The sequence below is a fragment of the Musca vetustissima genome, unplaced genomic scaffold, assembly GCF_032173495.1.
Source record: "Musca vetustissima isolate MV318-11 ecotype Yass unplaced genomic scaffold, APGP_CSIRO_Mvet_v1 utg13690, whole genome shotgun sequence".
Lineage (NCBI taxonomy): Eukaryota > Metazoa > Arthropoda > Insecta > Diptera > Muscidae > Musca > Musca vetustissima.
The window spans coordinates 101,752-117,651 of NW_026880195.1; the positions used below are offsets into that span (position 1 = coordinate 101,752).

Below are 15,900 nucleotides of genomic sequence, written 5' to 3' on the forward strand. Positions count from 1 at the left end.
TAATTCGTCCATCTCCTACGCGAATCGTAGAGAGCTGGTCTGTACATTAATGATTGATCGATGCCTATTGTGGCAATTGACTTGATCGGCGTTTATCTTTTTCCTTTTCTTTATCGCCACCTTTTCGTCCGAATATTCTGAAAACGCCACTGCGACGATCTTCTTTACTTTTGCTGCCTTTAACACCCGATACGGAGGATATTGATTGAGCTTCGCTCTCACTGGAACTTTCGGCAGAGATGCGTGACAAATTAATGGAATCGGGTTGTAATGATACCGGCCGACTTGATTCGAAGCGACTTGTTCCCCAACCTAATTAAAAAACGAAAAAAAATATATATATTAAAAATTAATTCTTAATAAAAAGTAATATCAAATAATAGAAACACAAAGCTTAAATATTAGTATCATATGTTCAAAATGTTTATAGATATTCGATTTTTGAACAAAAGTATTGAAAATTTAAAAAGTCTTTTGAATCTAATCTAAAACATTTTCCTCATTTTTAAATGTCGTTTCCAAAATAGCGCATTAGACAATTTCAAATACAATCCGAAAATTACGTAATAAAAATATAATCCAAAACGTCAAATATAATCCATTCTTTTTTTTTTTTTGAAAAATTCAAACGCGTTAAAAACTACCTTTTTTTTTGAAAAAATAATTTTTTTATATTTTAATCGAATTTGTTCAAATTAAAATTTATAGAAAAAATATATTTTAAAAAATTCTTAAAAACTACCTTTTTTTTTGAAAAAATAATTTTTTTATATTTTAATCGAATTTGTTCAAATTGAAATTTATAGAAAAAATATATTTTAAAAAATTCTTTAACTTAAAATATTTCATATCATCACACAAAATTTTGAACATATGCATAAGTTGTATAAAAAACAAAATAATTTCTAGTACTTTGTAGACTTGTACGTATATTCGATCGACTCAGTTTAGCTGTTTTATAAAAATAGATATTTCCTGTGTCTGCATGCAAAAGAAACAAACCAAATGGAAAGTAATTAGATAATACTTGTTAGAGTGTTATAATAATTATTTCTGGATAAAAATCAAAAATAAAAGAAGTAGGAAAACTATATGAAATTGTATAGCGTTAGAGAATGTTATTTGTAAAAAAATAATTTGAGATTTTAGTGTCGCTAAATCCAAAAACATAGTTATGTATTGATCTGGCATCATTGATCTCTAATGTTGACATTTGTAACATATGGCAACTATAGTTATCTGCCAAAATTTGAAATTAACTGTAATTTTAGTCTTAAGTCATTTCTTACAAAAACAATTTCAAAGTCAATTTCAAATAAACTTTTAGATATAGTAATAAAACATTGCCGTTTCAATACATAAAACGTACGTTTTACAGATTATTGTACCCAGTCTTAGTATATATGCCTCATGCCTATCAGTGTTAAATGGTTTGCATTCAGGATACCGACCGTATTCGAACCGGAGGGCTACCATACATTTATACATAAAGCATATATTAAATTTGTTATTCGATTTGCAACACCTCGAAATATTTACCGGAAACCAAATGTAAAATTACATAGGTATATTATTTTTTAGTTTGTTTGGTCCTAAGAGTTTGTAACTCAGCAAAATATTGGTCCTTGGCCCACTTTATAGTATACCGATTGGGTTCTGTTTTTTAGTTCATCGAAATAATCATTTCCGGCCCTATATACATATATATATATTCTTGATATTCTTTGACGATCTAAGCACGTACGTCTGTCCGTCTTTTTTTAAACACTCTAGTATTTAAACGTGTTGAGATAGATCGCCAACATTTTTTGCATAGAGTCGTCTTTTGTCTGCAGACAGGTCATGTTCGAAGATAGACAATATCGATCGCTCCCATATAAGGGTACCACTGAATCGAATTCTCTGTAATTTGGTTTTTGTAGTTGTGTATGGTAACAAATCTCTCTCCCAAAAATTATTAATATCCGCCCCATATAACCCTTTTTTGGATTATCTGATTTGTTTCGCGTTTTGGACGTAGAACGTAAGGTTCGAGAATGAACTATATCGGTCCGCATTTGGGCCTAGCCCCCATATAATGACATCTACCGATTTTCGGTATTTTCAATATTTAGCGTAAAGGAAGTTATTCCGATACAAGAATGTTAGCTTCGTAATTGAGCAATATCAGTCCTCAATTAGGCATAGCATATCACATAATGATAATTACAAATGGTCGGTAATTCTTACACGATGTAATCAATATTGGTCCCGCTTTAGGTATAGCCTCCAGGGACGTACTTATACAAAATTTTTTCTGCAATGACACTTTTCATATTGAAACATCAGTTTCCACTCAACCCCCCAAAATAAAAACTGGGTACGTTGGTGACGGTCTCATATAACTGTGGCTTCTAAATTGCAGTAATTTGGCGATGTTCTACCCTACGATGCGTTGGTCCCCATTTTGGTGGTTTTAGGGAAAATGCCATTTAAAAATTGCTGACATTTGTGTTTGGTGTACATTATGGTTTATATAGAAATGCCGGTAAAGGGCCACTTTTTGGTATGTTCCCTATATTTTTAATTCAAGTATCTGTTAGTATACCTATGGTGGAGGGTATACAAAGTTCGTCCCGACCGAACTTAACGCTTTTTTTCACTTGTTCTGTTTTAGGATCGGAACATCACAAGTGTTATATACTCCTGAAGGACATATACGCGAGAAGTTGGTAGTATATCCAAGGTAGTATATCCAAGAGGATTGATCTTTAAATTGATACCAATTTTATTGTTCGGATGTGGAAGTTTTAATTAAATGCTTAAGGTGTCTTCGTATTCTGATATTGTTTAGTATTACCACATTAGACATAAATTTCAAGCTGATGACTGAGAAATTTTGAAAGGAAGGCGCCTATAATTTTCGATGATAATCAGATGATATTTCGGGCATTTTTTTTTTTGGTAATCTAGTCGCTCTACACGTTACAATTACTAGCCGAACTTCATAAATTTCTTTCCGAACTGCACAAACTCAATTCTAATTATATTTTTGTTTTTAATTATGACCTACACCTAGATTATAAAAATCTCTAAAGAGAAACCTAGTAAATTACTATTACTATAACCTCGTATATTCATGCAATAATTCTAAAAGTAATATTAGTATATAACAAAAAATACATGCAAAAATTGTAAGACAAACAAACCAACAAAAAATTAAAAATGTAGGTTGAGGTCTTTAGTGTGATGGAATGGATTTTATAAATAAATAATAATGTAATTAAAAAAATGAAAACCAAATACCATCACTGTTATTATTGTTGATGACACTCATATAGCTTGGATTATTTATGGAGTTATTTTCGGTGATATTTGTGTTAGGTGTTGTTGTGAAATGCCACACCGTACGACTATGTTGTGAGGATGATGTTATGGATGACGAGGATGATGTTGTTGTCATTATAACCGATGATGATGATGAGGATTTATTTGAACTGGTGGTGGTAACGGTTGAGCCTTGCTGTTGATGATGTTGTTGTTGTTGTGAAATTTGTTTATATAATGATGATGATGATGAATTTGTTGACTTAAGATTGTTGTTATTGTTAAGACGCTGTTGATTTTTACCATTGTTACTGTTGGTGGAACTGGTACTGCTACCGGTAAGTAGAATCACATTGTTAGAATTGGGACTACCACCACTGCCAATACTGGAATTAGAACTTGTGGACATGGTTGTGTGTACGGTACGTTTTGTGGAGGATAGTGTTGGTGGAGGATTGCCACCGTATTGTTGCATTTGTTGTTGTACACCAGCCGCGGTTTCCATTTCAATGAATTTCGATACCAAATCGGAACGTCCAGAGGTGGTGGCGCCCAGACTGTTACGTGGGGCTGGTATTAGTTTATGTTGCTGTTGGCTACGCATATAGCTGGCTCCAGATTGTTGCTGTTGTTGCTGTTCAGGTAATTGTCCAGAAGCTGCGGCGGCATTGAACGCATTAATGCGCTGTTGAACCTGTGCCTGATGTTGGTGGATTTGCTGACCAGCAGCAGGTGGCATAGTTGTTGGCAAAGGTGGAGGATTTTCTATACATACGACATTGTTGTTGTTGTTGTTATGTGTGTGATGTGGTTTTGTTTGTTTTGATTTTTTTTTTTTGGGAAAATGAAATACAATGATACAATGGTTTATTAAAATGGGGGACAAAAACACAGTTTATGATACCAAAAAGTGACAAGGGACAATAATTTTTTTTGTTTTGGAAACAAATCAACTTAGATTAATGCTTACCTGATAGTCTAGCCTCGCTGTTACGTTTTATAACCACGACATTATCGTCATTGGAACCATTTTGCAAACGTGACATACTGCTGCTAATTGTTATTTCCGAAGTGGCAAATTCTATAATTATAAAGTATATATAATTTAATTCAACTGCTTATGGGGGGAATGCAACACAAATTTATTGTAATTATTACAACTACTCTTTGAAGAAATTAAATGCAAACAAAAAAGAAAAAATACCTGAAGTTGCTGTGCTGGGATTTCTTAAGACAACCAAATTATCGGTACTTTGACGATTGGGTACTGGTGGTGGGGCACCACGTGGTGGTATGGGTGGTTTATGTTCAAATCCTATTGACGATGTTGGAGAAGATGGTGAAGGAGGTTGCTGGAAATCATAAAAAACGTTATAATAACAATTCATTTTAAGTTCCACATTTCTTTATTTCGCTTTAACATATACCTGTTGTTGTTGCATTTGTTTTTGTAAGAAGTTCATTTGAGGAGTTACGGACGAAGCATTTACCGACATATTACTGCTGGTCATTGAATTGGTACGTGATGCAGTTCGTCTTTGGGAATCAGGTGATGAGGTGCGAGAACTTACTGGCGACTCCATTGTATGAGCACTGGCCACTTTAATGTCGGGGAAACTGTTGGATTGTTGCTAAACATCACAAATTATGAAAAAAATAGTCTCTAATGAAATACAAAAACCAAAGAACTTCAGCTCCCCTTCGTACTTACCTTCATGGAATCGTCATAACTTAACAATTGTAGATTTGGCGGTAGACTAGCATGGAATGAAATCTTACGAACCCAATCGTTCATAATTTCCAATGATGGTGCTTCGAACAAGAATTCCGAACCATCGGGTAATTTTAGACGGAATACATATTTCTTCTTAGTGTAGTCTTCGGCACGTTCACACTTAGCTCCCAAAATGTTAACCGGTGCTGTTGCCGTTTTCTGTTGCAAGAAATCGTTTTCGTCCTTGAAGAAGCACAACAATTGGCCGCACAATACGGTGTGGAATTGTTTCCATGAGCGTACAGGAGCCTTTTTACCGCCAGACTGTAAGCCATGTTTACGTTCGAGCATACCCTGAATTTCCACCGGTGGCAAATCGAAACCTTCACCCTTTTGATTTTTGCGGAAGGATTGAGCACGGCGTCTGGTGGTGAATGAGGGAGTGCGTTTTGGCTGCTTGGGTTGTACCTTCATTGATTCGGCTCTCTTGACGTTTTGATCGGAACCACGACGCAAACGATCACCAAATATTGTGGATGAAGAGCTCTTTTGCAGACCGTATTGGTCCTCCTCGTAGGTTGGTCTCAATGGAACTTGTGAAATCTGTGGTGAGTTAGCGCCGGAGGATGGTGTGGTTGTAACCATTGGAGAAGAGAATATGGGTAATTTCTCTTGATTATTGGCATTATTTCTATTCTCCATTTGTTTTTCGGCACGTCTTCTTTCTTCGTTGAGTCTCTGCAGTTCCTTTTGCTTAAGCATTTCCAATCGTTCTTTCTCCAAACGTTCCTTCTCCTTCAGTTTGGCCAATTTTTCACTTTCAACCTGCTTGCGGAATCGCTGTTCCAACAGGGTAATACGTTTAATGGCCTGGAATTTGTCTTCTTGAGCTTCGACCGTTTTTTCAAAGTCAGAATGGCGGCGGAGCAAGTCTTCCACTTGGGGTATGGATTCACCGAGCTTTGTGTCCTTGAGCAATGGCTCGCGACTGACAATCCAATTTTCTAAGATGTCGGCATCCTTAAGGAATATTTGAGTGTCCAAATTCAATTCATAGATTTCCTTGCGTTGCTGCAGGGTGTTGTCCAAAAGTTCATGTCTTTGCTGCAGCACCTGGATCTTATCTTCGATTTCATGAGCCAAGAAATGTTTCTCCTTAATCAGTTTTTCACCTTTCGTCTTGAAATGAGCGAAAGCTTCATCTCTGGCCCTAATTTCGGCATGGTGCTCCTTAATACTGGCCAAAAGGGATTCAGCGCCGGCAACGGTATTGGCCAAATCGGGTGCTGTGATCTTGGCCAGCATTTCATTGACCCAGGCAATCAAGTCGCGGTATTCGTCAAAGTATGACTGAAGTTGTTCGGCTTGCTGTAATTTCTCCTTACGAACATTCGATTTTTCAGTGACATCGGCCCAAGCTTCAATAGTTTCATCGCGTTTAACCTCAATATGTTCCTTGGCATCGGGATAGATTTCAGCCAAGTTATTGGCTTCATTCATGACGGAGTTAACTTGATCGCGTATTGCTTCCAATTCGGTTTCGAATACCAAATGCTTGCGGTTCAGGGCTTGGATACTTTCCAAATCCTGGCCATAGTCTTCGGAAATTAAATTGGCTTCCTTTTCGTTAATCAAAGCAATGGTTTCATCGGCAAAGCGATCATATACATGGACTTGTTTGGCGCCATCCAAAGCATCTTTACGTGCGGCCACTAGATCCTTAAGTTCCTCCCAAAGTTGTTTAGTTTCATCGCGCTTTGTCTTAATCGAGGTACGGTAGGGATTATTTTCTTTGATCAGATCTTCGCCCTTCTGGAGATGGGCTTGAACACGGGACTCATTGGCCGTGAGGTTGGAAACGAATGTTTCAAAGACCAAAATCAATTGTTCGACATGTTCAACATCCTCGCCGTAATCTTCAGAGGCCGTCACAACCATTTGATCGTTAATCCATTCGTGGAGATCTTCAGTCTCACGTAGATATTCGAAAAGAAGTTTACTTTCGTGTAAACGCACTTCGCGATCCTTGGCTAGACGCAAAAGTTCTTCGTACTGTTGGTTGACGGATTCTTGCTTGGCCTGGATGTTGGCGCTATCGAAGTGATGGCGTTCAATCAAATTGGATGCCAATTTATTGACCTTTTCAATCGAAGGTTTGAATGACTGCAATTCTCGCTGGAGCACTTCCAATTTCTTCTGGTGAGTTTGAACGGACAATTCGTCTTTACCATAATCGCTGGACACGACAATTGGACGCTTCTCACGTATCCACGATTCCGCCTCATTGGCTTCGACATAGAACATTTGGGATTCGACGGCATCCAAAAGACGCAAACGTCTGATGCTGGACAATTCACGTAGCTTCACTAATTTGCCCTTAATGCAGTCACATTTGTATTGAATTTGTTCCAAGGCAAAGTGGTTGTCACGAATCATTTGTTCACCTCGCTGAAGCAATGATTGAATTAAAGGTTCTTGCGAGAGAAGTTCTGCCTCCAATGCTTGGTGTTTCTTTTGCAGGGTTTGTACAGTCGTCAATGAAGTGCCCAAATCTTCGGATGCAGCAATGGCTTCCTTTTCATTAAGCCATTGTAATTCGTCTTCGGCATCACGCAAGAACTGTTGTAAACTTAGAGAATCTTCAAGATTTTCTCTGCGGATACCCAGAGGTTCATGCAAAGTATGATAACGCTTGATGGCCGCCATAGCTCGTTCATGGATATCATCTTTAAGGAAATGATCGGCCTGGAAGAATTTTTCATCTTGCTGCTTTATTTGCTCAGCTAGTTCGGCATGATGAGCAACATCCGCTTCTAGACGTTCATGTTTCTTGATCAAATTTGTAACGCCAGCTAAATCTTTACCATAATCCTCGTTGGAGACATGCGATTCGACTTCATCCATCCAATTGTTGAACTCTTCCAAACTACGATTGAAGGTCAGTGCTTCGTAGGCTTGGTTGAGCTTATGTTTCTTTTCTTTGGAGGCTGACTTCAATTTCAACCAATCAGCTTCCAACATTTCCAATTGTTGAGCGATTTCCTCCTTGGCAAAATGATCCAACTTGATGAGGCGTTCACCCTCCTTGATGACGTCTTGTACGCGAGATGCGTTATTGAGGAGTTCACTGTCGAAGGCATTGTGTTTCTGTAATTTGCTTTGCAAGTTACTGGGTTCCCGATAATTTTCATCCATGGCCACTTGCATTTTCTGCACCAGCCAACGATCGATTTCGTAAAGACTGCGCAAGAATTCCTGTAGTTGAAGGGATTGCTGCAGACGTTGTTTGCGTTCTTGTGACAAACTATTTAGTTTGTCCTTACGTCTAACCACATAGGCCAACTTCTCTCTTATGACATCAGCATCACTAGGTTCTCCCTCGAGGATGGACTTGGCAAAGTTCTCCAACTGGCTGACATTGTCTGAATCCAAAAGTTTTTCGAATGCTTCATGCTTCTTCAAAAGTCTTTCGACGGCGGTGTACGAGTCGCCCAAATCATCGTTGTTAAGGAATGCCTCCTTGTTACCCAACCATATCTCAACTTGTTCCACTTGGGCCTTAAACAGTTGCAGTTGATGGGCCTCAGTTAGTTCGCGAGCACGTTGATTCCAAGCGTCATGCAAATTTTGGTGCAATTCTTCCAGAACCTTTAGATTCTTCTTTACTTTGTCGGATTTGTCTTTGTCCGATAATTTTTCTCCTTGCGACTTAAGATCCTTGAATGCCTTGTCACGTCCATCAATTTCGACCTTGCGCTCTTGATGCAATTCCAATTGAATTTCACAATCAGCAATGGTCATGGGTGTGGGTGAAGCGTTCATTTTCTTTACCATATCATTTACCCACAGTTCCAGCTCGCGTACATCCGATACGAATTTGTGGACTAAATATGCTTCGTTCAAAAGATTACGTCTCTTCACGGCCAGATCTTGCAGTTGCTTCCATGATCCAGATAGTTCATCCAATTTACCAGCAATGTCCATGGCTCTTTCGGGATATTTATTCTGCAAGGAACGTGCATTTTGCTCATGTTCGCCAATCTTTTGTTTAACTGCGGACATATCACGCTCCAAAGCATCCTCACGTCTAATTAAAGCTTCCACTGCCGCTAAATCACGTCCAGTGTCTTCCGATGACATTGCCAAGGATTTCTCAGCAATACGTTCAGCAGTATCTTCCACATCACGATTGAATACATGAATCTCATAGGCACCACTCAACAGTGCGCGATAGGCATTAAGAGCTCCCTGCAGTTGTCTCCACTTGTTGTTGAAGTCACGTCTACGTTTATCTATGTTAGCCGATTCCGCTGGCACTTCTCCTTGATTAATAAGTTTATCGGCCAGACTGTTGATGTGTTTAACCCTTTGGTCGTCAACTCGCATATCCGAATCAACATCGTCAAGTTTGCGCATCAGCGCATTGCAGTGCTCCAAATCTCTGCCTGTGTCACTGGCCTGGACCATCATTTCCTTGTCTCTTATCCAAGCTTCAATCTTGTCCAATTGGTTATTGAATTCCAGAATGTCCTGGGCTTCCTCCAAACCACGACCACGATTATCCAGTTCATCCAACAAACTCTTCCAGGCAGATAGAACGCGATCGATTGCTTGTTTAATTTCAGGTGATGACTCGTGTTGTTTGGATAATAATATGAGACCCTTTTCTTGGATTTCCTTGATTCTGCCTTGGTTGGCGGCAACCTCAGCCTGGAAGGCTTGGTGTTTCTGAAGCTTCTTAATCTTTTCATCCAAATTGGAGACCTCGTTATAGTTTCCACCGTCGGCTTCCAATTTCTTCTTCTTCTCGTTGATCCAAGTTTCAGCTTCAGCACAGTCTCTAACGAATTGGGCATAGAGGAGAGCATCTTCCAGTTTGTATCGACGCACGGCACACAGGTCCTTAACCTTTTGACGTCTGGCCAAAACGCCTTGCAAAATGGTTTGAATGTTGGCACTGTCGTAATGACGTTGCTCGATCAATTTGCGGCCATGCTCCTGCAACAGAGCCACCTTTTCTTCTTGGGTCTGTATGAGTCTTTCGAATTCGTCGTGTTTCTTAATTTGATTCTGCACATCCTCAACGGTCTGGCCAAAGTCGGAACTGGACAATGCAGCCTGCTGTGAACTGGACAAGTTATCGATTTGTTTGGCATCCCTCAAGAAGCAGAAGAGGTCGATCTTTTGTTCCAACATTATCTTCTTCTTGTTCCAGGCGGTGTGCAGTTTGGCGCGTTCATCCAACATAGCTGAACATTTTTCTTCAACTTCAGCCGCGGCATAGTGTCCAGTCTGGACCATAGAATCGCTAAGTTCATTCAATGATCGGAATTTATCTTCACGAGCCTCGATTTCACCATAAATGGCATCGTGTTGAATCTTAAGGGCTGTAGCACCGGCAGCATCGCTAACATGTTCCTCAGCCTGTAAAGAAGCGCGCAAATGCGAAGACCAAGACATAATATCACGGACATCTGTGAGGAATGTCTGCAGATCGTAGCTGGCAGCTAGACGGTCGCCACGAGCACCAGAACGTTCTTTCAAATCGTTCCAAGCAGCCACTACTTTGTCCTGTTGTTGGGCAATGGCAGCAGCATTTGAGGGATATTTGGCCTGAAGGCGAACAGAGTCTTCGACCAAAACCTGCAATTGGGCCTCCAGAGCTACCAAATCATTTTCAAAGCCTTCGTGCTTACGCATTAATGCCAAAGCGGAATTTAAATCTTTACCCAATTCTGTGGAGAGTGCTGCATTTTTGTCTTGAATGCGGAAGAGGGCCTCGGCAACATCACGATGGAAACGATGGATTTCGCCAGCGGCATGTAATTTCTGCTCCCTAAGGTTGAGCAACTTGAGAAGATTTTCCCAAGAACCACGTAATTGTTCTTGCCTCTTTTCCACATCTGGAGCATAGGGACTCTCAGTATCGATAAGTTTCTTGGCCAACACTTCGCACTGGTCAACGCGATCAGCGCCAACTTCAACACGATGCTTCAAGTCATCGAATTTATTCTGTAGCAATTGCAAATGTTCGTAATCTTGACCATAGTCTTCTGACGAGGCAACTTGTTCCTGTTCTCTGATCCATTGTTCAACCTCATCCGATTCCAAGAAGTACTCGTGCATATAGAGACTCTCCATTAGACGCAATTGGCGTTGGGAGGCGAGTTTGTGGAGAGATTTGAGCATTTTTTCAATCAGCTGTTGTTTGGCAGAAAGAATCTTGCTGTCTGGATGATTAGCGGATACCATAGCAGCGCAGTTGTGACCCATTTCGGTTACAATGCCAGTATAGGTGTCCAATTCCAATTCAATTGTTTTGTGTTTGGTTAAGAGTTTGGCAGCTGAATCACGATCCCTACCGTATTCGGTGGAACGTAAAACGTTTTGTTTTTCGCCCAACCAGGCCTCAATTTCACCAGCATCATACAAATACTGTTGGGCCTTGAGGGACATATCCAATTTCTTGCTACGTTCATTGGTGTTGTACTCCAAATCGTTCCAGGCATCCTCGAGTTGGTTGCACAAATCTTTAACCTTTTCTTGTTCGGGGTGTTTTTGGGCAACCAGGGCTTGACCAGCTTGTAGAGCTTTGTTGATCATGGGACGATGTCCCTTGATTTCAGCTTCTAATTTCTTGTGTTTTTTGGAAAGTGATTGGGCCTGATGGAGATTTTGTCCTAGTTCATTGGACTTGGCAGCGGGCAAGTGGTCGTTAATCCATTGGAATTCGGTATCCAATTCAAATACAAATTTGTGGTAATTGAGGCTCTCCTCCAGTTCATCACGTCTCTTTTGCATGGGATCACGCAAAAGTTTGAACCGATGTTGAATATCCTTGGATTCATCCTTAATATTGGCTGCATTGAAATGTCCTTCCTGGGCCATTTCTTCACCTGATGAAACTAATTCACCAATCTTCTGTTCCCACATTGTAATTTCGGATTCCAGTAATTGTTGCTTGTTGATCAAATCTTTACAGCTTCTGAGGTCATTGCCAACATCCTTGCTCTTGAGAGCAGCATCCAGTTCACCGACTTTCTTTTTGGCATCTTCAATGGCCCGATTGTGTTCACGCTGGGAGGCAGCTTGTTCCAGTTTACGTCCTTTATCTTCCGACAGTATCAGGAGGTCTTTCCATTTCTTGTTGAGGTCGGAGACTCTCTTCTCAACCTCGGGTTTGCGATTGTTGGCGGCAATCAACTGTTCACTATCCTTGTTGATGTTTCGCAATTGACCTTCGTTGGCACGAAGTTCTCTTTCGAAAGCTTGATGTTTTTGCAGCTTACGTGGCAAATTGACTAAATCGCGATAATTCTCATCACCGGCAATTTTAGTTTTGTCATTGAGCCAAGCATCAAGATCATCGGCTTCGGCGGCGAATTTATGGAAATCTTTGGAGGCCTGTAGAGAACGTTTACGTTCAAATGCCCTATCCTTGACAGCTTTGCGTTTTCCCAAAACTTGATTGCGTCTATCATCAATGCTGAAATAGGAGATGAGATGGTCGAGAATATAAGTGAAACGAATAAAATAGTATCGGATAATTCGACTTACTACTTGGAATCATAATGATCGTTGGCAATCAATTTGTCGGCATTATCAGAGAAAGCTTTTAGGATTTTATCCTGGGCCATTAAACTCTTCTCAAAGTCCAAATGACGTTTCAAAATAGCTTCAACTTCATCCAAGGAGTTCTGCAAATAGTACAAAGAGAAAAGTGAGTGAGGATAATTTTGCGAGATATTAATTTCATTCATTTATCGAAACTTACGCCCAAATTATTGGGTGCCAAAAAGGCTTCGTGACTCTTGGTGGTGGCATCAATTTTATCAGCTTCCCGGTTGAATATTTGCAATTCAACACCCTGTTGCAACCACTTCTGTTTCTCCAACCAGCCACGATGAATTGCATCCTGTTCGGCCTTCAAACGGTCGCAGATCTTTACAATTTCCTCCGTGTTCGGTTTACCATCGGACAATTGTTTACCAAGCTGAATAACTTCAGCAAATTCATTGTCGTGGGCCTTGATATCATCACCCAAGTCGTTGTGCTGTTTCAATAGCTTATTGGCAGTTTCAACATCGCGTGCAGGCTCATCAGAATTCAATTGATCCTTGACGGATTCGATCCATGCCAAAAGTGTTTTGGCACTGTTGTTGAAGATTTGGGTTCCAACGGCACTCTCAATGCGCGCCCTTAGCTCGCTGCTCTTGTTGTGGACTTGCAACCACATTTCTTGAACTTCTTGTTGGCGGGCGGTGACGTTGTCGCGTTCTGCGGGATATGCATTTTTCACAGAGTTACCCAAATAGTTGACTCGATTCACTTTGTCTTCAATGGGTGCCAGTTCACGTTCCATGTTTTGATGACGACGTTGCAAGGCTTGCACAGTCTTCAAATCGGGACTAATGACAGCGGTGTCCAGCTGAATCATTTTCTCACTCATCCATACCTTCGCCTCATCGCAAGTGCGATTGAACAGTTCCACACTGGAAGCGCCCTCCAAACTCTTCTCCTTTTGGGCCTTGGCATTGTTGAGTCTCTGCCAAATTTGATGAATTTGACGCTGACGGGCAATGATTTTGTCCAATTGGGAGTGACCCTGTCTGCGGAAGGTATCAACAGCTGAATCGATTTCCTCAATGCGCTTTGTGGCAGCGGATAGGTCTGTGAGGAATTTCTCGAATTTACGTTTGGCATTTTCGACACCTTCACCTCCTTCGTCACTCTTGATAATGCGCTCTTTCTCCTTCATCCATTTCTCAAAATCGTCACACTCACGATAGAAACCGAAGAGGTGTATGGAATCCTCTAAGAGTGCATGACGTTTCTGGGCCATGTCCTGTAGTTCATCGTAGGTGGCATTGATACGCTTCTGTCTCTTTTCTACACTGTCCGAGTTTTCGTTAATACTGTTCGTGGATGTGCGACGCTTGATGGCTGGCTTGGGAGTCACTGTCATGGGTTTCACGCGTTTCACTGGGACCACCTGTCTTACCAAAATGGTTTTCTTGACCTTTTGCAGGGCCTTTACCTTTTCTGCTTTCGGTACGATGCAAGTGACGGGACGTGGTTCAATTTCCCTCACATAGTTGGCGGGTACGAAACCTTCGTGACCATTCTCCTTACGCACACACCACCAATCATCGTTGGTCTTGGATTTTAACAGCATAATTTCACCCTTCTCCATTTTCATACCTTGACCGTCAAAGGGAAACATGGCACGGACATGGGGCAACATTTTAGTTTCGGTTACTTTACGATGTTCCAATTTTTCGACCCATTCATCTTCCCACACTTCCTTGGGAACCAGACGTGTCTCGTTGACCCACTCCTCTTGTTGTTGTTCAATTTCTGGCATTTCTGGTTCATTGGCGGAAAGTTCCAGGGTACAGATGCCAGCTTTAATAAGTTTATCGGCCTGTTGATTTAGGTTTAGAATATCGCCGGAATAGGCATTTAATTCGCCTTGTAAATCACGATGTCTTTGCAGGAGGGCTTGGGCAGAGGGTTCATCATTGCCGTAATCTTTGGAATTGACCAAAGCCATTTTTTCATTCAACCACGATTCGGCTTCATTGGCATCGGTGTAGAATTGATAGGCCTCGGCTGCATCCTCCAATTGTTTGCGACGGGTTTCTACCAACTCCTCCAAGGCCTTCCAGTGCTCTTCCAAGCTTTCAATGCGTGACTTGACTTCTGCAGAGCGAGGATGTTTCTCAGCCATCAAACGTTTACCGGCATCGGACATTTGCTGCGATTTGGGTTTGCGCACTTTAATCTCGTCCTCCAACGCCTTGTGTTTTTGTTGTAGCGACAGAACAGCCCTCAAATCCTTGGCCGTTATGCCAGTCTTGCAAATACGTTGCTTGTCCACCAACCATCCCTCTTCGTTGTCGTAATCCTCCATGAAGTGATGGAAGTTGCGTGCCTCTTCCAGACAGGCACGACGTTTGGCACATAATTCCTGTAGCACTTTGTAGGCAGTTTCCAGCTCCGCCAGCTTCTGAGCCAACACAGCGGCATCTTTGTGTTCGGATGTTCTGAAGGGTTGTGCTTGACGTGTAAAACGTTTAATGGTTTCACCGTAGGTATTTACTTGCAGCTCTTGCAGGGAGTGAGCTTGTAGCAACTCCTCGACACCCAACAAATGCGGACCGACATCTTCTGATTTGAATTGCATTTGCAATTCTTTTATGGACTCGGTGGTACTGGCCACCTCACGCAACAAATTCATTAGAGTGCTCATTTGTGACAGGTTCAAACGTTGATTCTCCAGTAATTCCAACAGTTTGCGCCATTTTTCCATAACCTCAAATTCGCGACGTTTAACCCGCTCCTTGCCATGGTAGTTTTCGCGTTCCAATTCATTGGCCATAGCTGTTAAATCATTGAAACGTTCAACACGTGCCAGAATATCGGCGGAAATGGCTTCGTGTTTTTTGAGAGTAGCATCGACCTGACGCAAATAGCGGGGATCGGACAATACCTGAATCATTTCCTTCAGATAGCCTTCACGTAAAACCGATTTCTTTTCGAATTTATAATTGAGCTGCTCTAATTTCTCTTGACGCAACAACTCTTCTCTCAGTGCAACTTCCCGATGATGTTCGGCATATTCGAGTAGTTGCCAAGCTTTTTCGATATCATTGACCAGCTGACCATCCTGTGGATTATACGGCGGTTGATTTAAAGCCTTCAGCAGAGTGTTGATGGTGAAATATAATGCTTCGATTTCACTGCGTTCCTTGTATCTGTAAGAAGTGGATAAAAAAGAGATTATTTTTAATGATTTATTTTTTTAAGGAAAATATTTGGGATAAAAATATTATTTTTTATTTAAAAATTCATATATGACCGAGTGTCATGTTTTTTTT

The 15,900-nt window shown here is 40.8% G+C and overlaps 1 protein-coding gene across 2 annotated transcripts in view; it reads right to left on the reverse strand.

Annotated features, from left to right (window-relative positions):
• Nucleotides 1-15,900, reverse strand: part of LOC133325642 (spectrin alpha chain, non-erythrocytic 1) — a 113,511-nt gene continuing 97,611 nt past the window's right edge. For both annotated transcript variants that reach the window (XM_061534365.1, XM_061534364.1), the window contains exons 8-14: nucleotides 12,795-15,777; nucleotides 12,578-12,717; nucleotides 5,018-12,506; nucleotides 4,734-4,937; nucleotides 4,511-4,658; nucleotides 4,277-4,387; nucleotides 1-312 (exon numbers count right to left, since the gene is read on the reverse strand). In XM_061534365.1, coding sequence (XP_061390349.1) covers nucleotides 65-312; nucleotides 4,277-4,387; nucleotides 4,511-4,658; nucleotides 4,734-4,937; nucleotides 5,018-12,506; nucleotides 12,578-12,717; nucleotides 12,795-15,777 — 11,323 coding nt within the window. In that variant the 3' untranslated portion in view covers nucleotides 1-64. The remainder of the gene's footprint in view (nucleotides 313-4,276; nucleotides 4,388-4,510; nucleotides 4,659-4,733; nucleotides 4,938-5,017; nucleotides 12,507-12,577; nucleotides 12,718-12,794; nucleotides 15,778-15,900) is intronic.